Genomic DNA, 22,745 nt, shown 5'->3' on the forward strand with positions numbered 1-22,745 from the left:
ATGGTCCAACGAAGCAAAACTTCGACGGTTTGTCTAACAAGTGGTTTAAATCATTTGGCCGTGCAGTATCTACACCATTGTCTTCTTTGTTTTCATTGTTTCTCTACTCAAGCAAACACAGAGGGTTACTTGATGCTACTTCAGTAGCTGGTTCATCTGCTACCAGAAACAAGTAGTCCAGACAAGAAACAGTGAAAGCGAGGACAGGATGCACGCCATGATCCACAGTACTCAACTACTCAGTTGATTTGGCATAAATCAATAATTGACTCACACTGACATCTCATAACAGTGTTAGGGAAAAAACTTTTTATTTCAGCGCGTCCAAAAACCCGAATTTCATTACTCCATTGGACCCAAATTACAGATTCCATTTTTATCATCTACTTAAGGTTTCACCGAGAACATGGAGAAATCCAGCCTATCGTCTCTCACTGTACAATACTTCCCTTCCTTCTTCTAGAAGTATTTGATTATACTAGAAAAAAATGAGTGCGCAAAGGCTGACCACTCCTATGTTCACCGGGTTCTTAGTAAATAATACTAGAAACAAACACAGAAGTATTTGAGATAATCTACTGACCAGACCTACATTCACTCGTATATATTACTAGCAAGATGCCGGTGCCTTGCTGTGGTAAATATCGAATTTATAAGCCCGGCAGTCTACCAGAGGTTACCCAAGTACTTGATTTGTAGGTGGACTCGATTGTGAAAACAAGAATTCGAAGGTGATCGCGAGAACACAAGGAATACGGGGGTTTTAGATAGGTTCGGGCCAAGTGCATTGCTTGACAATTTTGATGCTCTTGGGAGGCGCCCCTAGCCGCCTTATATAGGCTGACGACCTAGGGTTACAAGTTGGTTTGATTCTAATCTGCTCGGTAGTTACATACAATATGTGTCCCTTAATATTCGGGCTGATTTGAATTATCTGATTTCCTTAGCATGTACTCCAAGTACCTTCATGTAATCGGCCCGCACGCCCTGATCAGGCGGGTCCACTTGTTAGGTCTGGCTAGTATCCTGGTCGGTAGGGATTCGTGAGGTACCCATATCCCTCAAGTCCCCGAGCGATGTGTAGGCGAACAAAAACTTGAGGTTATCACAACGAAACTTGAAATGTAGTCAGCTGAAGCTGCGATGGCGTCATGGTGATGGAGAGGCTGCGTAGTGCTCAAAAAAGAAGAAAAATCCGAGTGAACGCCTAGCCATCACGTAGAGTGAAGTCGAGTGCCGAGTTGATGGATGTTGGGCATCTAACAAGTCAAAGCGAAGGATAGGGAGGGTGTCGCAAGACGCACTTCGTAGGAGTAGCCCTCGAGCATTGAAGCGATTAGTATAATCAGTCCAATGGTCAAAGAAGAAGAGAAAATTCATCCCAGAAGCAAGTCCAAGTATCTGAACACAAGGAAGGGCAAAGCCACGGAGGCATGCTGACCAGAAGTAGGCGCCCAACCACCGAGGACGAGGATTGGCGGAACCGTGGAGGCGCGCCGGCCTGGAATAGGCACCCAGCCCTCGAGGACGATGACTGGCAGAGCCATGGAGGCATGCTAACCTTAAATAGGCGCCTAGCCCCCAAGGACGAGGACTGGCGGAGCCGCGAAGGCACACCGACTTGAAATTGGCGCTCAGCCCCCAAGGACAAGGACTGGTGGAGCCATAGAGGCACACTGACCTGAAATAGGCACCCAGCCCCGAGGACAAACGCGAGGACCGGCATGCCAAGTCGCCTCCTGCCCCAAGCCAAAAAGGTCGGCTGGGTGATGGAAGGTACGCCGAGTAGTTTTTGAGCTGTAAAAGAACAATACAAACATTACGTAGCATAGCGTAGATCATTTAATAATTGAATGTCCTGCTCTTGTAGGTCATGTAATTTCCCCGGATAGTTACCCTGTTACATTTAAGCATCTAGCCCTGCTGACCACTGCTCACGAAGAGGACGGCTTATCTCAGGCTATAGCGCTGGGGCTGACCCGATGCTTGCATATAGGAGACGTGCAGGATGAGTCAAGGGTTCACGGATTAAGGCGTGTGCTACCTGAGTAGTTTAGCATCTGTTAAGAGAAGACGTACAAGACATGAAGGAGATCGCAAAGCAGTCGGAACTGTGCGAAAAAGCAGCAGCATGAGCTGGACACCCATGGGGTATAGCCCCCGACGTCCTGTGTAGTGGACGGACCAAGCTATATAAGTAGTTTGGGTGCGACCAAAGTGGTTGGCGAAAATCACAGAGACACAGAGGAGTCACTAATGGTGCAACGACCTTGGCGCCAAACCCTCTAGCGCCGAGACGTGTAACGATGGCGTCAAGCTAAGGGTTCAGATTTGAAAATGTTCCGCCAGAGACCTATTTGTGAGATTCTTTCGGAAAAAAGGGTTTAAAAAAATCGGAGATAAATACGATAAATATGCCCGTGGGTCGCTCTCCCCTTCTATCTCGTCTTGTTTCTCTCCACAGATGTCCATGCAGCCCGCAGCCCGACAACCCGGCACGAACCCCAATGTTTTGGCTCATACCAAACCCAGCCCAGCCCGTAACACTTCGGGCTCGGGCTGGCCCGGCCCGATGGTTCGTGCCGAGCGTTGGCTGTCGCCTCAGCCCGACGGGCAGCCCGGCCCGGCACGATTTTACTACGGCGGCTCGAAATGGCCTGTTAATCTCCTCCAACCGGCCCAACAAAGCCATAAAGGCCAACTGTCAGTCCGTCACCTCTTCCTCTGCTACTCACCGCCACCTCCCTATGACCTGTTGCATCTTCCAGCTCCCCTTCATGGCTCCATCCTCCCTTTACCTCTCAATTCTCCAACCTTTGCCTTCCCCTCCAGCCGGGAGCGGCGGCATCGGCGCGGGGGGCCAGGAGCGCTGACGGCAGCGTGGGGGATCGCGAGCGGCGGCGCCGGCATGGGAGGCTGCTAGCGGTGACGTGAGGGGCCGGGAGCGGCAGCGCTAGCACAGGAGGCCAGGAACGACGGTGCGAGGAGCGGCTGCGGTGGCTCGGGTAGGCGGGAGCGACAGCGTCGGCGCGGGAGGCCGGGAGCGCCTGCGGCAGCGTGGGGGGCTGGGAGGGGCTGCAGCGTCACGGGCGGCCGGGAGTGGCGGCGCAGGCGGCCGGGAGGGGCGGGGCGGGGCGGGGCGGGGCGGCCGGGTGGGGTGGCGCGGGGAGGCCGGCAGCGGCTGTGGCGGAACCGCCCAACTTAAACTAGTTAAATGTGCCTAATTGCTGTCAAAACAACATTTATTCATAACACACTTAAAAAGTGTAAGTCCGGTAGTCCGTCAAGGGTTCTGTTCACAGAACTCCTTGAAAACATCCACGGTGTGTTCCATAGCCATACATCAGGATCGCTTCCACGATGGGATAGCATCAACAAACATTACGTTTTTACATACATAACAGAGGTACGATTTATTACAAACCATAGATTGAAGAAACTTAACAGTGCAAGTTAAACCATTGCTAAGAGTTTAAAATATAAAACAGTCCGGGGTAAGTAATTAAACATCTAAGTTCATTCTAGGGTATCATGAGACTCATAAGATAACCTAGTTCTTCGGTGCTTCCTCCTCGCTGGGTCCCTGCTGGGTTTCTGAAAACAACAACAAAGGATCCCCTTAGTACGAAGTGCTCAGCAAGTCTGACCCGTCTAACCAATATAAATAATGTTGACACCCTGTATGATAGCTTTATGGTGTACTGGCTGACTCACATTTTTGCAGAAAGAACTTACTATAAGTAAAACCTCAGTTTTATCTTTTATTTCAGATTGAGTTTGTTACCTGATCAGTCTAGATGATGAAAAATATTTTAGCAACCAGATGGAACTAAGTCATACAACATATTTATTCGAAAGCAGCGGTTCCCTTCTCTTTGTTACACTACGATGCTTAAGCAATGATCAAGTGCATTCATATTCGAGAATTGCGGCGATCCGGACCGATTTACATCCTACAGGAGATACCCGACCACCAACCATGTACAACTGTCCGGGTTGCACATAACGACCTTTCGATTAGATGTACCCAACGATCTGAAATATGACTACTCGAACCCAGGGACGCACCCCCACATGGAACCCCATGTCTGGCGATCTCCATTGCGAGTTTCAGGCTACGCCCTGCCCTTCCACTACACGCCAAGCACGGGTACGAAATATTTCTGATCAGAGAGCCAACTAACCTACCGGGCTTGCTGGTTCCCATATAGCAGTAAGCAACCACGTAGTATCACTTGATCATGGGTTAAAACAACGATCGGTCCTTAATCAAATTAATCGAGTGGGTGGAACTATGGAACTCAAGAATCCTTTCTTGATTCCCTTTACCCTTCCGTCCACTCTCTTTCAAAATAGGTCATTTCTCTATTATACCTGTGTATGACAATGTTACCTTAGGTTGCTGAGTACCATAGGTACTCAGGAATGGTGAAGGTAGCGCGACTATGCTTGGTTAAGCAGAGGTTACTTACTAATTATTGAACAAGTGGCAAAGATGTCCTTAATGATAAGGTTGGATTGTGCATAAAAGTAAGGTTTCAATCAACTCCTAGACCTAATGCATTCATAAGGAATTAACCAATAGTTGGACACATGAAATAATAACTCCAAAATAGATAGGCATAGATGCACCCGGGCTTGCCTTGATCTGTAAAAATGTTAGTGTTGCCCAACGGTCCGGCTTCACAAGGGATCAATTCAACAATTTCCTCAAACTCCGGAGGTTCTTCAGAAATTTCCAGAAATTCCGCTTCGGAAGCTTCAGTGCCTACGATAAAGCGTATGCATGAGTCAGAGATGCAACTTTTTAAGCACAAGTCTTTACAACTTCTTTCATGATAAAGTTGCAAGCCAACAAACTCTACCCATAACGTCTAACCCTCGATTTAAACTTCCTTACTAAACCCCTCTCTGAGCCCCCCTTTTTTTTATTTTTGAAAAGCTTTTGAATTAATTTTTCATGTAAAAGAAATTGCAAAACTATAGATTAACATTTACTTGGAATTAATTAAAACATTATTCAGAATTTTATTTATTTACAAAGTTTAAGCATTTATTTAAATATTTTACGGAAAAGTATTAAGTAAATACTTAAATCTTTATCTTTTAAAAGCAAGCCTTTTCTTTTATTTTTGAAAAGTATTAAACATATTTTCTAACATTATCTCCTAATTACTATAGATTATGATTAATTCGTAATTAGAAAAGCATTAATTCATATTTTATGTATTTTGGAATTATTAAGTATTTATTTAATATCCTTAATTAAAGGCACTTAAATAAATACCCAAAATGTTTATGTAAGCGAATAAGTTTTAACAATTTTAATGCTTAAAGGAGATTAAAACAAACCTAAAGAAATTTATTTCACTATTTTTGGGTACCTATACAATTTACAGTGAATTAAATAGTTTGGCTGTTATTTAAATCGATTTTTAAAACTGGAAAACAAACTTTATCCGAAAAAAACCCTCGAAATTAATTTCCTACCGGGCCTCTCCTACCCAACCTCACTGACTCGTGGGCCCCTTGGACCGGCCCTTCCCCCTTTTCTTTTCTACCCGGCGCCCCCACCCCTAGGACTGAGGGGCGGGCCCCCTTGGTCAGGGGCTTCTTCTTCCCCTGGCCAAGGTCGGCACACACCGGTCGGGAAAAAGCAGGGCGGGCCCGGCCAACCACGGCCCTCCGGTGGCTGAGCCGGCTACGGTGGCGGCGCCCAGGCTAGGCGCACCTGCGCCCAGCGGCAGCTTGCCGGGAGGCGGCCCGAGCCAGCCCCTCCACGGGCGGCCGTGGCTCGGCCTGCGGCCGGCCCTGGCGACGCATAGAGGCGGCAAAAGGACCACTGGCGGCGCACCCTACGGCTTCTACACGACCCACGAAGCCCCTAAACCCGACTAGAAGAGTGGAAGAAGGGGCGGCGCGGAGGCTCACCGGAGGAGTAGGTGGTGGCGGCCGGCGAACGAAAAGTGCGGCGGCTCGGGGCTTGCCGGTGGAAAACTGGAAAACGGAGGTGTGTGAGGTGTTGACGAGGTGCTAGCGGAGCTTCGGGTGGAAGGAATTGCGGCGAGGAGCAGCAACACAGTGGAATTGGCCGGCGGTGGCGCTACTGCCCTGCTCTACTTGCTCAAGTGAAAAAGGCGGCAGGGTGAACGGATGAGGCGGGAGCGGTTTATATACAAATTTCTACCGCGTGCATGATGGCCACCTCGACGGTTCACGGGCGCGCGTGGCACGGATGAGGTCGTTGCGCTGGCCGGCGGGCAGAAGTGCCGGCGGCGGCACGGCTCCTGCTCTGTTCTGCTCTTTCTTTCTTTTTTCCTTTTATCCCTTCCCAACCGATATGTTCAGGCCTCACTTACTCAAACTTTTTGATCTCAACTCGCAAAACTCCTTTAAGTGAACTTGTAGAGTAGTCCAAGTACTCCATTTGATAGATTGGCCTCCAACCGAAATAAGCAACCTAAGATCGAGATTTTGAAGCTCGAAGTTTCTGTCAGCATGTACTGTTAACTGAACTTTATTGATTCAGTTTCGACAGTCCTAATATGTGGTCATTTAACCTTCTTTGGACTTAATTTCAGTAGCCCAAATGTATTCCATATAGTCCAACCACTAACCATTTGTGCTCTACAACTAACAAGGATTCCATTTTGCACAAGAAACTATATAAGCTTTGCACTGGATTTTTCTGAAATTCACTCCAAACATTGCTAGTCAACACTGTTTTCAGACTTAGGATTTGCAGCGCGATAGTTAGGCCGAAATGGTCAGAGTGCTGATTTTGAGCCTTGATTTGAATTTGATTCTTTCACTATTCCTGAGCAACAACACCCTATTAAACATGTCCAAGGATCATACTTCACTGCTGTTCAGTTGCCTTATTCCACTTACTTGAAAAATTGGGCAGAATTCAATTTCCAAAATGGATACTTATCATGTTTTTCTAAATTTTCCTGTTTTCGGATAATTTATAGTACTTTCTTGACTTTGATTTTTAAATGCCTTTCTTGAGGAGTTAGGGACTTGATTTCATGTCCAAATTTATTCCCTTAAGTTCTAAACTTTCCCAAGCCTCAACTTCATATTTTTGGCAAATTTTTCCGAATTTAACTCTCCAAATTGCAATTTTGGTCGAATTCGGCTCAAATTCGATTTTTGCTCAAATTACCTTCCTTTAATCCAAATTTCACCCTTACTTCTTGATGTCATACTTAAGTTGTCATTAACACTGGGTGTTACAGTCTCTCCCCCTTCAAAGAATCTCGTCCCGAGATTCCCAAGTGCTAAAGCCTCGGCTGGAGAGTAGAAAGGAAACTGCGTCGTACTGACATCTTTCATAATTTTCCATAAAAAGAGTTGGGGTGGTGGTTGGTCGCTGACTGTTCACTTCATTTCAAACTTTCCTAAACAACTCAGGATATTTAGATTCCAAAACCTCTGCTTGTTCCCACGTGGCTTCGTCTTGGGTGTGATTTTCCCATTGCACCTTATAAAATTTGATACTCTTAGTACGAGTATCTCTAGTCTTCTGATCCAGAATTTTTATGGGCCTTTCTTCATAAGTTAGATCTGGTTCTAGCTCCACCTCCAGATCTTCCAATATTTCTTCTTCTGGGACCCTCAAGCATTTCTTGAGTTGTGATACATGAAATACATCATGTATGGAAGCAAGTTGGTCCGGTAATGAAAGTTTATATGCAATTGGGCCTTTTCGTTCCAGAATTTCATAAGGACCAATATATCTTGGACCTAATTTTCCTTTGACTCCAAATCAGTGTACTCCTTTCATCGGAGATACCTTGAGATATACAATGTCTCCGACACCAAACTCCAAAGATGTTCTTCTTTTATCCGAATAACTTTTCTGTCGAGACTGAGCTATTTCAAGATTCTTACGAATTTTCCGAACTTTTTCTTCAGCTTCGATGACTAGATCTGGTCCCAAATGTGCTCTTTCTCCTGGTTCTGACCAATTTAAAGGTGTTCTACACCTATGACCATATAATGCTTCATAAGGTGCCATTTGTATACTAGCTTGGTAGCTATTGTTGTAGGAGAATTCTGCCAGAGGTAAACATTCATCCCATTTCTTCGAGAAGGTAAGAGCACAGGCTCGAAGCATATCTTCTAAGATTTGGTTCACCCTTTCTGTCTGACCATCAGTCTGTGGATGGTAAGTGGAGCTCTTAATAAGGGTAGTTCCCATTGTCTCATGCAATTGTTCCCAGAATCTAGAGACAAATTGGGAACCTCAATCGGAGACAATTGTCTTGGGTACTCCATGTAAACATACCACCCGCGACATATAGAGTTCCACGTAAGCCGGCATACGATAAGTGGTCTTAACAGGAATAAAATGAGCCAACTTGGTGAGTCGATCCACGATAACCCATATGGAATCATACCCCTTTGAGGTAGTAGGCAATCCTACTATAAAATCCATGGAAATGTCTTCCCACTTCCATTTAGGAATGGTTAAGGGTTGCAATAAGCCAGCTGATTTCTGATGTGTGGCCTTTACCCTTTGGCATGTATCACATTCAGATACATACTTGGCTATTTCCCTCTTCATTCTTGTCCACCAAAATCGTTGCTTCAAGTCTTGATACATCTTAGTACTCCCAGGGTGGATAGAAAATCTTGACAAATGAGCTTCATCTAAGATCTTCTTTCTCAGGTCCATCTTCTTGGGTACTACTATTCGGTTTTTGAAATAGAGTACCCCTTTTTCATTCTGGGTGAAACAAGTAACATCACCTTGGCTTACTCGTTCCCGAAGTATTTTCATTCCTTTGTCTTTTCTCTGGGCTTGTTCTATCTCTTCCTTTAAGGTATCATACAAGATAAGCAGGGTGCCTTGCATTATCATTCCTAAATTCAGATCTTCTAACTCTTCACACAACGTCTTAACATTTGGTTGAATCATAATGCAGTGACATTGAGTTTTTCTTCTTAGGGCATCAGCTACCACATTAGCTTTACCCGGATGATAGTGAATCTCCAGCTTATAGTCTTTGATCAGTTCCAGCCATCTCCTTTGCCTCATATTCAGATCTGACTGGGTAAATATGTACTTCAAACTCTTATGATCAGTAAAAATATGACAATCACTACCCAAAAGATAATGTCTCCATATCTTTAATGCATGAACCACGGCAGCCAGTTCTAAATCATGGGTAGGATAATGCTCTTCATGACACTTCAACTGTCGTGAAGCATAAGCAATGACTTTTCCTTCTTGCATAAGAACACATCATATCCCAATTCCTGAGGCATCACAATAAACATCAAAAGGTCTCTCTAAATTGGGTTGGGCTAACACTGGCGCTGTGGTTAACAGATTTTTCAACAATTGGAAAGATTCTTCACATTCAGAAGTCCACTTAAATTTCACTTCTTTCTTTAGTAACTCGGTAATTGGTTTAGAGATCTTAGAGAAGTTTGGAATAAATCTTTGGTAATATCCGGCCATTCCAAGAAAACTTCTTACTTCATGAATAGTTGTTGGCAATTTCCAATCCATTATGTCCTTGACCTTTCCAGGATCCACTTCAATTCCTTTTTCGGACAAAACATGCCCAAGGAATGAAACCTTCTTTAGCCAAAACTCATACTTACTAAACTTGGCCTATAATCGGTGCTCCCGGAGTCTATCCAAGACAACACGCAGATGCCACGCATGTTCTTCTTCACTTTTTGAAAACACTAGGATATCATCAATAAAGACTACCACAAATTTATCCAGTTCTGGCATGAATACTGAGTTCATGAGATATATGAAGTGGGCTGGGGTGTTTGTTAAACCGAAGGACATGACCAAGTATTCATATAACCCATACCTGGTCGAGAATGCTGTTTTAGGAATGTCCTCAGGTTTAATCTTGATCTGATGATATCCAGACCGAAGGTCAATCTTAGAAAAGATTTTGGCTCCAGCTAATTGGTCAAATAACAAGTCAATCCGTGGCAACGGATACTTGTTCTTAACAGTTACTGCATTCAAAGGACAGTAGTCCACACACAGTCTTAGAGTATTATCTTTCTTCTTGACAAAAAGTGCAGGGCAGCCCCAGGGTGAAGTACTAGGTCGAATAAAACCCTTATCCAACAATTCTTGCAATTGAGCTTTCAATTCTGCTAGTTCTTTAGATGGAATCCGGTATGGCCTCCTAGAGATAGGAGCAGTGCCAGGTTCTAATTCAATGGTGAATTCTACCGCTCTATCAGGCAGCAAACCTAGAAGATCCTCAGGAAACACATCCGCATACGCATTAACTACAGGGATGGAGTCTAGAGTCACGGCTCTAGTCTTATTAACCATTTGGTCCAAACATGGACGAGTGGGTAATTGGAGGTTGAAAGGATGTCCTTGTGAATCTTTTAAGCTAATAGTTCGACTGAACACATCAATCTGAACCTTATGTTGTTTCATCCAATTAACTCCCAAAATAATATCTATTCCTTGTCCTTCCAAAATTACAGGAGTTGCACCCACTTTCCATCCTTCTAAATTTAAGACCACATCACGAGCAACTTGGTTGGTATTTTGGGTGGCTCCAGTAGCCTGTATAATATAATTAGTGTTGACTATGTATACTTCCATTTGGTGCCGCTTCACAAAATTCTTACTTATAAAAGTATGTGAAGCGCTAGAATCAAATAAAACCATGGCAGGATGATCATTGATAGAGAACATACCTGCTAGGATAGGCTCACCCTCCGGAATTTCCTCAACATTCATGTAATGAACCCTTCGAGTCTGGGTGTTCACAAACTTCTTCCGGGTAAATTTCTGACCCACACCTTGGCCCGAAGTCTGAGCCTTTACATTTGTGTTTCCTCCGGCCTTGGGAAAATGGCAATCACGGGCAAAGTGTCCTGGCCTTCCACAATTAAAGCAAACCTGTTCATTTCCCATAGGAGTGGGGTTACGAAACCCGGAAGCTGGTGCACTCACTGGGCGAGGTGTATTCATGGGGCTCCTGGCAATCCAAGGTTGGGGTGGCCTCTGCTGGAATGAAGGCTAGTATGTTGGTCGAGGAGGACCTCGATAGATTACCCTCATCCTTTGGGAAGCACCTTCAGACGTCCCGGGAGGAATATTCTTCCTCTTTAGAAATTCTTCTTTCTTCATAGTCTCGTCCAGGATTCTCATTTTCTCTTCGGCGGTAATCGCCACACTTGCCACATCACTATAATCAGCGAAGGTGCAGGTAGATAACTTCTCTTCCATCCTCGCATTGAGCCCTCAAAGATAGCAATCTCTCTTCTTAGATTCTGTATTCACATGCTCTGGGGCATATTGGGCCAAATGGTCAAACTCATGAGTGTACTCCAGTACACTTCGACCTCCCTGTTGAAGCCTTAGAAATTGCTCTAGCTTCATCCGTAAAACTCCCTCAGGTATGAACTGGGTACGGAAAGCATTCTTGAAATCTCCCCAAGTAATCTCCCTTCCTATGGGTTGCCTTGCCAAATAACTGGTCCACCAAGTTCCGGCAGGACCTTGCAGTTGGAGTCTAGCAAACTCCGCCTTCTGTACTTCTGTGCAATGCGGGATCACACGAAACTTTTGCTCCAATGTCTGGAGCCATTCATTCGCTTGCAGTGGGTGTTCAGCTTTTTGAAAGATAGGGGGACGAGTTTCCAAGAACTGGGTGTAAGTCACACCCTGCTCTGGATCCCTTCGACCACCTATATTCCCTATGTTCTGAGCAATCCTCTGAAGCAGCCGGGCTTGCTCAGCCCCAGAATTCACCAGGCTGGCAATAGCATCGGCCAGCGTTGGAGCTCGTGGTGGAATTTCATCATTGACCCCCATCCCGGAAGCATTGGGTCCCTTAGGATCCGACATTCTGCCAAGAAGTTGTACAAAAATCAATTAAATTTTTGCTCCCATCCACTTATATGTCATATCTTCAAAATTCTAGGTGCATATATTAGAAGAACATTTGGAACTAAATTCCTCAAACTTCATCATAAACCACCAAAATTTCAGGTATATTTGGAATGATGTCCTCCCATAGTATTATAGTGAAGTTGGTTGCATCAAAGGATTCTAGGTCTATTCATCTTTCTTGGTACTTTCTTCTTCGGTCCCCTATTTGCACCGGTCCTGACCACGTCTAACTTTCTATCGCACGGAACGTGTTCTAGGTCTAACGACACTCACCAAACCCAAAAGTTTTTAAAACATGCGATGCAATTATGGCCCCGTTTGGAGAACATCAGATTCTCAAAATCCAAAATCCAGAATCTGGATTGCCCTCCAAACATGACAGATTCTGACCCAGATTCTACAATCTAGATTTTGGATTTTGAGAATCCTAGAAGCTGCTCAAAAGTTGATTCTACCAGATTTTGCATGCATATTTTACCATTTTGCCCAGCAACCTTCTAGATAATTATTCAATCTGCCATTGTCCACTCTTTTGGGTAGCAAGGGCATAAAAGACATCTATTCAACAAACTACCATACAATCAGATTTTGGAATCTATGATCCAAACAACATCGTCCAGATTTTGCTTAGAATCTAGATTCTGAAAATCCATCTAAAATCTAGATTTTGAAAATCCACAACTGGATCCAAACGGGCCCTATGATGCAACGATGCCTACGTGCTTTCAGACTCATATACACACTCGTAGGAAAATTGGTGGCACCGTAACCTCTCCTCAATAATATGCTACCGAATACTAGCGACACGCAGCAAACCGTTAGCATCTGCAAAACAATCAACCCATTAATACTATTGCCACCTAAGACTCAATTTTTCTTTATTTAAAGTAGAGTCTCAATTTTTAAATAGTAATATCTGTTTGATTATCCCTACCTATGGCTCTGATATCAGCTGTGGCGGAACCACCCAACTTAAACTGGCTTAAGTGTGCCTAATTGCTGTCAAAACAACATTTATTCATAACACACTTAAAACAGTGTGAGTCCGGTAGTCCGTCAAGGGTTCTGTTCATAGAACTCCTTGAAAACCTCCACGGTGTGTTCCATAGCCATACATCAGGATCGCTTCCACGATGGGATAGTATCAACAAACATTACGTTTTTACATACATAACAGAGGTACGATTTATTACAAACCATAGATTAAAGAAACTTAACAGTGCAAGTAAACCATTGCTAAGAGTTTAAAATATAAAACAGTCCGGGGTAAGTAATTAAACATCTAAGTTCATTCTAGGGTATCATGAGACTCATAAGATACCCTAGTTCTTCGGTGCTTCCTCCTCGCTGGGTCCCTGCTGGGTTTCTGAAAACAACAACAAAGGATCCCCTGAGTACGAAGTGCTCAGCAAGTCTGACCCGTCTAACCAATATAAATAATGTTGACACCCTGTATGATAGCTTTATGGTGTACTGGCTGACTCACATTTTTGCAGAAAGAACTTACTATAAGTAAAACCTTAGTTTTATCTTTTATTTCAGATTGAGTTTGTTACCTGATCAGTCTAGATGATGAAAAATATTTTAGCAACCAGATGGAACTAAGTCATACAACATATTTATTCGAAAGCAGCGGTTCCCTTCTCTTTGTTACACTACGATGCTTAAGCAATGATCAAGTGCATTCATATTCGAGAATTACGGCGATTCGGACCGATTTACATCCTGCAGGAGATACTCGACCACCAGCCATGTACAACTGTCCGGGTTGCACATAACGACCTTTCGATTAGATGTACCCAACGATTGGAAATATGACTACTCGAACCCAGGGACGCACCCCCACATGGAACCCCATGTCTGGCGATCTCCATTGCGAGTTTCAGGCTACGCCCTGCCCTTCCACTACACGCCAAGCACGGGTACGAAATATTTCTAATCAGAGAGCCAACTAACCTACCGAGCTTGCTGGTTCCCATATAGCAGTAAGCAACAACGTAGTATCACTGGATCACGGGTTAAAACAACGATCGGTCCTTAATCAAATTAATCGAGTGGACGGAACTATGGAACTCAAGACTCCTTTCTTGATTCCCTCTAACCTTCCGTACACTCTCTTTCAAAATAGGTCATTTCTCTATTATACCTATGTATGACAATGTTACCTTAGGTTGCTGAGTACCATAGGTACTCAGGAATGGTGAAGGTAGCGCGACTATGCTTGGTTAAGCAGAGGTTACTTACTAATTATTGAACAAGTGGCAAAGATGTCCTTAATGATAAGGTTGGATTGTGCATAAAAGTAAGGTTTCAATCAACTCCTAGTCCTAATGCATTCATAAGGAATTAACCAATAGTTGGACTCATGAAATAATAACTCCAAAATAGATAGGCATAGATGCACCGGGGCTTGCCTTGATCTGTAAAAATGTTAGCGTTGCCCAACGGTCCGGCTTCACAAGGGATCAATTCAACAATTTCCTCAAACTCCGGAGGTTCTTCAGAAATTTTCAGAAATTCCGCTTCGGAACCTTCAGTGCCTACGATAAAGCGTATGCATGAGTCAGAGATGCAACTTTTTAAGCACAGGTCTTTACAACTTCTTTCATGATAAAGTTGCAAGCCAACAAACTCTACCCATAACATCTAACCCTCGATTTAAACTCCCTTACTAAACCCCTCTCTGACCCCCCTTTTTTTATTTTTGAAAAGCTTTTGAATTAATTTTTAATGTAAAAGAAAATGCAAAACTATAGATTAACATTTACTTGGAATTAATTAAAACATTATTCAGAATTTTATTAATTTATACAGTTTAAGAATTTATTTAAATATTTTACGGAAAAGTATTAAGTAAATACTTAAATCTTTATCTTTTAAAAGCAAGCCTTTTCTTTTATTTTTGAAAAGTATTAAACATATTTTCTAACCTGATCTCCTAATTACTATAGATTATGATTAATTTGTAATTAGAAAAGCATTAATTCATATTTTATGTATTTGGAATTATTAAGTATTTATTTAATATCCTTAATTAAAGGCACTTAAATAAATACCCAAAATGTTTATAAAAGCAAATAATTTTTAACAATTTTAATGCGTAAAGGAGATTAAAACAAACCTAAAGAAATTTATTTCACTATTTTTGGGTACGTATACAATTTACAGTGAATTAAATAGTTTGGCTGTTATTTAAATCGATTTTTAAAATTGGAAAACAAACTTTATCCGAAAAAAACCCTCGAAATTAATTTCCTACCGGGCCTCTCCTAGCCAACCTCACTAACTCGTGGGCCCCTTGGACCGGCCCTTCCCCCCTTATCTTTTCTACCTGGCGCCCCCCTCTACGACTGACGGGCGGGCCCCCTTGGTCAGGGGCTTCTTCTTCCCCGGGCCAAGGTCGGCACACGCCGGTGGGGAAAAAGCGGGGCGGGCCCAGCCAACCACGGCCCTCCGACGGCTGAGCCGGCCGGGGCGGCGGCGCCCAGACCAGGCGCACCTGCGCCCAGCGGCAGCTTGCCGGGAGGTGGCCCGAGCCGGCCCCTCCACGGGCGGCCGCGGCTCGGCTTGCGGCCGGCCCTGGCGATGCACGGAGGCGGCACAAGGACGATCGCCGGCGCACCCTACGGCTTATACACGACCCACGAAGCCCCTAAACCGGACTAGAAGAGTGGAAGAAGGGGCGGGGCGGAGGCTCACTGGAGGAGTAGGTGGTGGCGGCCGGCGGACGAAAAGTGCGGCGGCTCGGGGCTTGCTGGTGGAAAACTGGAAAACGGAGGTGTGTGAGGTGTTGACGAGGTGCTAGCGGAGCTTCGGGTGGAAGGAATTGCGGTAAGGAGCAGCGGCATAGTGGAATTGGCCAGCGGCGGCGCTACTGCCCTGCTCTACTTGCTCGGGTGAAAAAGGCGGCAGGGTGAACGGATGAGGTAGGAGCGGTTTATATACAAATTTCTACCGCGTGCATGATGGCCACCTTGACGGTTCACGGGCGCACGTGGCACGGATGAGGTCGTCGCGCTGGCCGGCGGGCAGAAGTGCCGGCGGCGGCACGGTTCCTGCTCTGTTCCGCTCTTTCTTTCTTTTTTTCCTTTTATCCCTTCCCAACCGATATGTTCAGGCCTCACTTACTCAAACTTTTTGATCTCAACTCACAAAACTCCTTTAAGTGAGCTTGTAGAGTAGTCCAAGTACTCCATTTGATAGATTGGCCTCCAACCGAAATAAGCATCCTAAGATCGAGATTTTGAAGCTCAAAGTTTCTGTCAGCATGTACTGCTAACTGAACTTTATTGATTCAGTTTCGACAGTCCTAATATGTGGTCATTTACCCTTCTTTGGACTTAATTTCAGTAGCCCAAATGTATTCCATATAGTGCAACCACTAACCATTTGTGCTCTACAACTAACAAGGATTCTGTTTTGCACAAGAAACTATATAACCTTTGCACTTGATTTTTCTGAAATTCACTCCAAACATTGCTAGTCAACACTGTTTTCAGACTGAGGATTTGCAGCTCGATAGTTAGGCCGAAATGGTCAGAGTGCTGACTTTGAGCCTTGATTTGAATTTGATTCTTTCACTATTCCTGAGCAACAACACCCTATTAAACATGTCCAAGGATCATACTTCACTGCTGTTCAGTTTCCTTTGTCCACTTACTTGAAAAATTGGGCAGGATTCAATTTCCAAAATGGATACTCATCATGTTTTTCTGAATTTTCCTGTTTTCGGATAATGAATAGTACTTTCTTGACTTTGATTTTTAAATGCCTTTCTTGAGGAGTTTGGGACTTGATTTTATGTCCAAATTTATTCCCTTAAGTTCTAAACTTTTCCGAGCCTCAACTTCATATTTTTGGCAAATTTTTCCGAATTTAACTCTCCAAATTGCAATTTTGGTCGAATTCGGCTCAAATTCGATTTTTGCTCAAATTACCTTCCTTTAATCCAAATTTCACCCTTACTGCTTGATGTCATACTTAAGTTGTCATTAACACTGAGTGTTACGGGAGGCAGCGCAAGGCCCGCCGTGCCTCGCGGTGGCCCGAAGCCAGCCGTGCCTGACGGGCTGGCCCGGCACGGAAAAGGCTCAGCGGGCCCGACCCGTGGGCCGGCACGGCACGGCACAACAAAGTCGTCATGACAGGCCAGGCCCGGCATGAAATTTAATGGGCCTCGCCGGGCTCGTGCCGGGCGGCCCGAATGGACATCTATATCTCCCCCCGTGTCCAGCACAGCACTGACCAGCACCTCCCTCTACTCCTCTTCCAGGCTTCCAGCAGAAACCAAATCTTGAAGAAAACCGCTCCTGTTCTCCAAATTAGGGGCAGCCAAAATCGAGATGGTTTGTCTCCTCCTCCATCGTGAATCCTCTCTTCACAATATCTCTTACCTGCTTTATCTCCTCCACGAATTGGAAGAACTGACGCGGAGGTCGACGTCTGCACAAAGACCGCGGCTTCGGAGGCCATGGTCGCGCGCCGGGCTTGGCCCCAGGACCTTCTCCCTTGGTGACCCGCTTCGGCCATGGCGCACCACTCCCTCGCCGCTGAGGTGACCAACTCTGCTCCGGCTCCGGCGCGCCGCTCCCGCTGCCACCGCGCTCCGGTCCGCATCGTCGATGTGCTCGTTGATTCTCGTTGAGCTGCGACAGGTTGCTCGAGATCCTTGACCTTCAGGATCCCTTTGACAGCATCTGTCACACGTTTGCCGACGCGAGACTGCCGTCGATCATGTATGTTGATGTGGAATCTGGATTTGTGGCTGATGTATGAAGGATGCACACAAATAGAAGTTTTTGGATTTGGCTTGTGAGTCGGATTGGTCTCTATCCTATTCTTTATTAGATACTCCCTCCGTCCCAAATTATAAGTCGCTTTGACTTTTTTTGGTACATCCACTTTGCTATGCATCTAGACATATTGTTATATCTATATACATAGCAAAGTGAATATATCAAAAAAGTCAAAGCGACTTATAATTTGGGATGGAGGGAGTAGTTTATCTTTTCCGATCTGTTTTAGTCGTTATGCGGCCGGTTTTTGTGCTCCCGTCCGTGGACTTGGTCCACGATGTACAAAATTTTTTTGGTGGTACTTTAATATTACTAGCAGAAATATCCATGTGTTGCTACGGTTCCTTACTTGCTCTTATGTTATTATTCGCTTATTTCTAATATATTAGCTTCGCTTCATAATATGTTGATGCGTTGCCTCGCCGTCGCCCATGCGCCGCACATGTTGCCGTCCTCGCCGTTAAGAACTTATATAGGAGTACCTTGTCCAAACTGAATTGCTTCGATTCATTTTAAATAGAGACGGTGTATATTTAGCTCCAGTAGCCGCCTGCAGCATGGAATGAAAAATAACTCACGAGCCCAAATAATATGCTGAAACAAACTTTTCAATTTCGCAAGAAACTGTACCATACTTTCTCTTTATATTCAGGGATAATTCAATAAGACAGAATGTTATTTGACCAAGATCATTATTCTCACTGAACTTTCTTAAGAGATAACAAAGCACTGGAAACATAGATCATCAGCTCAGTGAGATGATGGATTTGTTGAACTGCTATGCATACCGTACTGGTCCTTCCATGCAATGAAACTCTATCTCGATGACAAAGCTCTTGTAAGCCCACACAAAACTGTGCTTCAGCTGCTTGTTAGTTAGAAAAGTTCCTGAATATGTGCAAAACATTTGTTAGTTAGAAACTGTTTCAAGAAAATTTTGTTCGATAGAAATAAGTGACAGTTGGTGCCATCATTCCGTAACTTCCACATGCTTCGTGCACAATCTGATCAGTGTGAAGAAATAAACAGAAACTATTGGTAGATAGTACGTCCGTAATTTTGAAGTTGCTCCAGGTTTGGAGTTATTGCTACACATAAATAATATGATCATGCCACAAACAACCAAGGTGAAAGAAGAAATATGACAAGATTATACCAAACCAAACTTGGAAGCAGGGATCCAAAATCTATGAAATTTGATGTGTATGAGCATAATTTACATGCCCCAAACAACTGTAGGCATCCCTGGAAGGTGGAATCACCTGCACCAAGTGGTGTTCAGGAATTTGTTCACTTCCTTCGACGCTTACAGAAGCAGCGCGTTGGTGCTGCTGCATCAAGCATGGCAAAGAGAGTTTAGAGTTGCTATTGCCAACAATTGTGCCAATTATCTGCTCCCATGTAATCAAAACAGAGAAAGGTGTGTCAGATATAAAAAATAAGAAAATACTAAATTCCAATGGGTAATATTCATCTGGCATATGCAGTGCTATCAGAAAAAAAAATCAGGAATATAGCTGATTTAAATGGCAAAACCATGAATTGGATCATCCAAATCATGGAATGACCTAATGAAATAACAAATCAATGCTACGATTAATCCATTCCACGAACCAATAAGTATTCCTAAATGACAACCGTGCAGATTATAGAGGCATAATAGCAAACATTAACCACGGGCACCACATGGGGGTGATTTCGTGAACAATTCAATCTGTACATTAACAGCCAGTTTCATGCAAGGGGGAGGGGGTATCGGAGTACCTCGGACGACACGGAGCAGGCTGGCGTTGGACAAGCGAGGCAACTGAGGAGGAGGTTGAGTGAGCGGAGCCTCTCGTGTGCCGTGCTTGTCAGCATGAGGAGGGCCTTACCCGTGATCCGGTGGGCGGTGGCTGAGCGGTGGCTCCACGGGGAGGCGCTGCCACGGCGGTTCCCCCGTCGCGGAGGATGCGGCACACGCGCGCGCAGCCGCATGTAGCCCGGCGCTAGGAGCAGATGGGAAGCGGAGGTGCGCCGGCAGCGGGCAGATGCGGAGGAGAGATGGATGAAGAGAATGGGGACATCCAGATGCGAATCCTCCGCTCCATCACCAGCTTCCCCATCTCCTCCTTCTTCCCTGCAGTCATCAAGAAGCTCTTCCGTAGATGGTGGGAGTCGTCCGCCAAGCGTCCGGCCGACCTCGCCACCGAGCAGCACGGGGCAGCAGTGGGGCACCCCGCTCCGGCCGCCAGGGCGCCCAATCCCCTCCGTTCGCCTCTGTTTTGAAGAAAGGAGAAGCGTTTTCCCCTTTAACCCCCTCCCTTCTCTCCTTTTTCCACCCGAGCCCCCCCTCTCTTTAGAATATGGACTGCGGGTTGATTCCACGAAAGTCTGAGGGGTTTATTGCAAAACGAGCGTGACAGATGAAAATTGCTGGCAGAGACGTTACTCGCTTTAATAATACTAGAATCATGCCCGTGCGTTGCTACGGATAGTACAAATCATAAATAAATATCATTCTCATCTTACTTGCAAGCAATTATGTCAGTAGACAAATGTAAATTGCACTCGATCATGTTACTGTTACTGTTGTATGGCAGTCCGCAACATACGAGATGCACCAAAACTTCCGAGAAAACACTTAAACTGGTGAACAGTGACACTCAACGGAACATGCTGATGAGACTAAAACAGATTTCACTTACCTATTTCTATAATAATTGTTTCATTCTAAATTGCGTCTAACAAATGAATTTTCTTATATATCTAGAAAGCCCGAAATGGATAGGTTATTGGAGATAGTCGAAGCATGGGTTCAGAGTAAGACTCTGCACTTGCAGCTGACTCAGACAATGTCAGAGGGCGCAACTCGGTTGGCATCATGGACCAGGCGTCGCTTAGGGCTGTACGTCGTGGTCTTCGTCAAGAACTGCTGATGTTGATTGCTATGGCCGCGCGTGGTGATCCCTCGGTCAGCACCCAAGGATTTGATCTGCATCCGACCGCGGGATGGATCGCGACATGGGAGGCTGGTGGACGAAAAAAAATTGTCAGATTTAGTAACTGAAAACGAAATTTGATGTTAGTTGTAGTGTTGTTTTCCAAAAATTTCTGCAACACTTTTTGAAGGGGAATTTGCTGCAAAACTGTAAACATAAATAAGAGAAAATGAACTTAAGTACTTGCACAACAAGTTATTGACATGCATTAGTACCATGTGTTCCCTGTAAGCCTACCTTTTTGCTTAACAATCATCAAGCAATTACATTGTCTTTGTCACATAACTAACATGTCAGCTAATTCTCCCTTTACAGTTTTACATAAGTGGTGTCTAAATGTTACATTAGAAAATAACTAAATGACCACATTATAGTTAAGCCAAGTGAAACAGAATAGGAACATATTGCAGACATAAATATGACCAAAAGGTATACATATTGTTTCTGAATCCGCCTATCAGATTGGACACTCGGTAATGATGGCACTTGTCTCCCGACATGGAAGGATTTTTGCAGTGCTCCATCAGCGCTACCTACAAATGGCTGAAGAAGAAAAGGGATGAAAAATTACATCATAAGTACAGCATATTAGAATATGAAAGTACGCATTCTTCATCACTTCTTCTCAGAATGCTTCACGATGTTACAGGCTAAAATTTTAATGTAGTCTAATGATGACATCATACATTACTACGCTCTAAAATGAAATGAGAGTCCTAGGATGGCAATTCCACAACGACATCATACAGTGCTACGATCTAAAAATGATATGGGACTTCTCTTGAGCAATTAACCAAATAGATTGTGAGTGTTCACAGTACATTTGAGAAATACTCAAAACTGAGGATTTTTGGTCTTGAGGGCACAATACAGGGGGCATCGATGTTGCAAAAGCTGCCATTGCATCTCAACAGCATCAACTTTAAATGGGAAGATGGATGGCCCAGTTGCACTTGTGCAGATGCAACAGAATAAAAATGATTACTCATAGAACAAAGTGATTACATGGGCATTTCATCGAACACTTGGTCATCAAGCCAAGGATAGGAGGATAGAAATCAAATTGCAACCAATTGCTATGATGATTAACTCACATACCCAAGCGGAAACAACACAGAAGGGAAAGCAACAAAGCAATCAATAAGAAGATACATTGAGCGGAAGGAACTTTACCCGTGGACTCGCAAGGCTGATGGAGCTCTCCGGCGTCGTGTGGCATGTTGATGTCCGGCGGCTGACCGCGTGGCCAACCTGCTATCGTCCCCTCTGCCGCACCATCCACATCCACGCTATTGGCCAACCTGAAATCTTTACACAAACCACGGGGTAGAGGACATGGGGCTCCCGGAGGTGGCGAGGCGTGGCAGCGGACGGAATTGGCGTGGCTGCAGAATCAGGCGGCGACGGCCTTGGTTGAGGAGGCGAGGGGCTGGAGCAGCACGTTGGGGACCTCGACAGTGACGGCGACGCGGGGACGCCGGTGCTCGCAAGCACGTCGGAGGAGGAGGAGGAGGCGAGGCGGAGTTGGGGAGGAGGAAGCCCTGCACGACCCGCACTGAGTTGGGCGACAGGAGTGAGGGCCCGGTGGAGGCGAGTGCGGATGCCGGCCTAGCGTGGCAGTGGCATCCGCTGCCACCTCCGCGACCGCGATGCCGTCCCCCGTGCGGGGCTGCTGCACTGGGCAGCAGTGGCCCGCGGCAGCCCCACTGTGGCTGTGCCGAGGAGCAGGATGACGCCGCCGCCGGCGGCGGATGGCGCGGGAGTGGACCGGCAGGAGGGAAGGAGGGCGTCGAGAGGGAAGGAGGGAGTGGAGGGCAGCGAGGATGGGTATCGGTAATAAGGCGCCCTCTGGTAGACGAGCACCGCGGCGGCCATCCCCAGCAGCGGGTGGTGACGCCTGCGCAGATCAGCAGGGGAGCCCCATGCTCCGCCGTCCCCGCCTGCGCTAGGCCACTACCGCAGCGCCGTGCTCCCCATCGATCTTCACCGACTTTTTTGTTTTTTGGCCCTTTTTGCGAAAAAATTTCACAAATAGGCCCCTGGCGAAACCAATTTCCGAAAATGGACCCT

At 45.3% G+C, this 22,745-nt stretch overlaps 1 protein-coding gene and 1 long non-coding RNA gene across 3 annotated transcripts; both read right to left on the bottom strand.

Annotated features, from left to right (window-relative positions):
- Positions 1-17,939: 17,939 nt before the first annotated feature.
- Positions 17,940-19,936, bottom strand: LOC101782753. 2 transcript variants are annotated; one of them, XR_002678494.1, is made up of 3 exons: positions 18,957-19,936; positions 18,483-18,582; positions 17,940-18,244 (listed from the first exon to the last, which is right to left on the bottom strand). XR_002678494.1 is itself a non-coding variant. In XM_012847610.3 (3 exons), exons 1-3 carry the CDS (start codon positions 19,669-19,671, stop codon positions 18,571-18,573), a joined length of 354 nt encoding a protein of 117 aa, XP_012703064.1. In that variant the 5' UTR covers positions 19,672-19,936; the 3' UTR covers positions 18,251-18,570. The 2 variants fall into 2 exon arrangements, 1 of the variants encoding a protein (XP_012703064.1); XM_012847610.3 differs by lacking the exon at positions 17,940-18,244 and having other exon boundaries at positions 18,251-18,582; positions 18,957-19,085; positions 19,459-19,936.
- A 284-nt stretch (positions 19,937-20,220) lies between these two features.
- LOC105914816 lies at positions 20,221-22,656 on the bottom strand. The gene is made up of 3 exons (XR_001164499.2): positions 21,849-22,656; positions 21,111-21,218; positions 20,221-20,705 (listed from the first exon to the last, which is right to left on the bottom strand). It is a non-coding gene; the product is annotated as an uncharacterized LOC105914816 (long non-coding RNA).
- Positions 22,657-22,745: the final 89 nt, after the last annotated feature.

Source organism: Setaria italica, chromosome VII, assembly GCF_000263155.2.
Source record: "Setaria italica strain Yugu1 chromosome VII, Setaria_italica_v2.0, whole genome shotgun sequence".
NCBI classification, from domain to species: Eukaryota; Viridiplantae; Streptophyta; class Magnoliopsida; order Poales; family Poaceae; genus Setaria; species Setaria italica.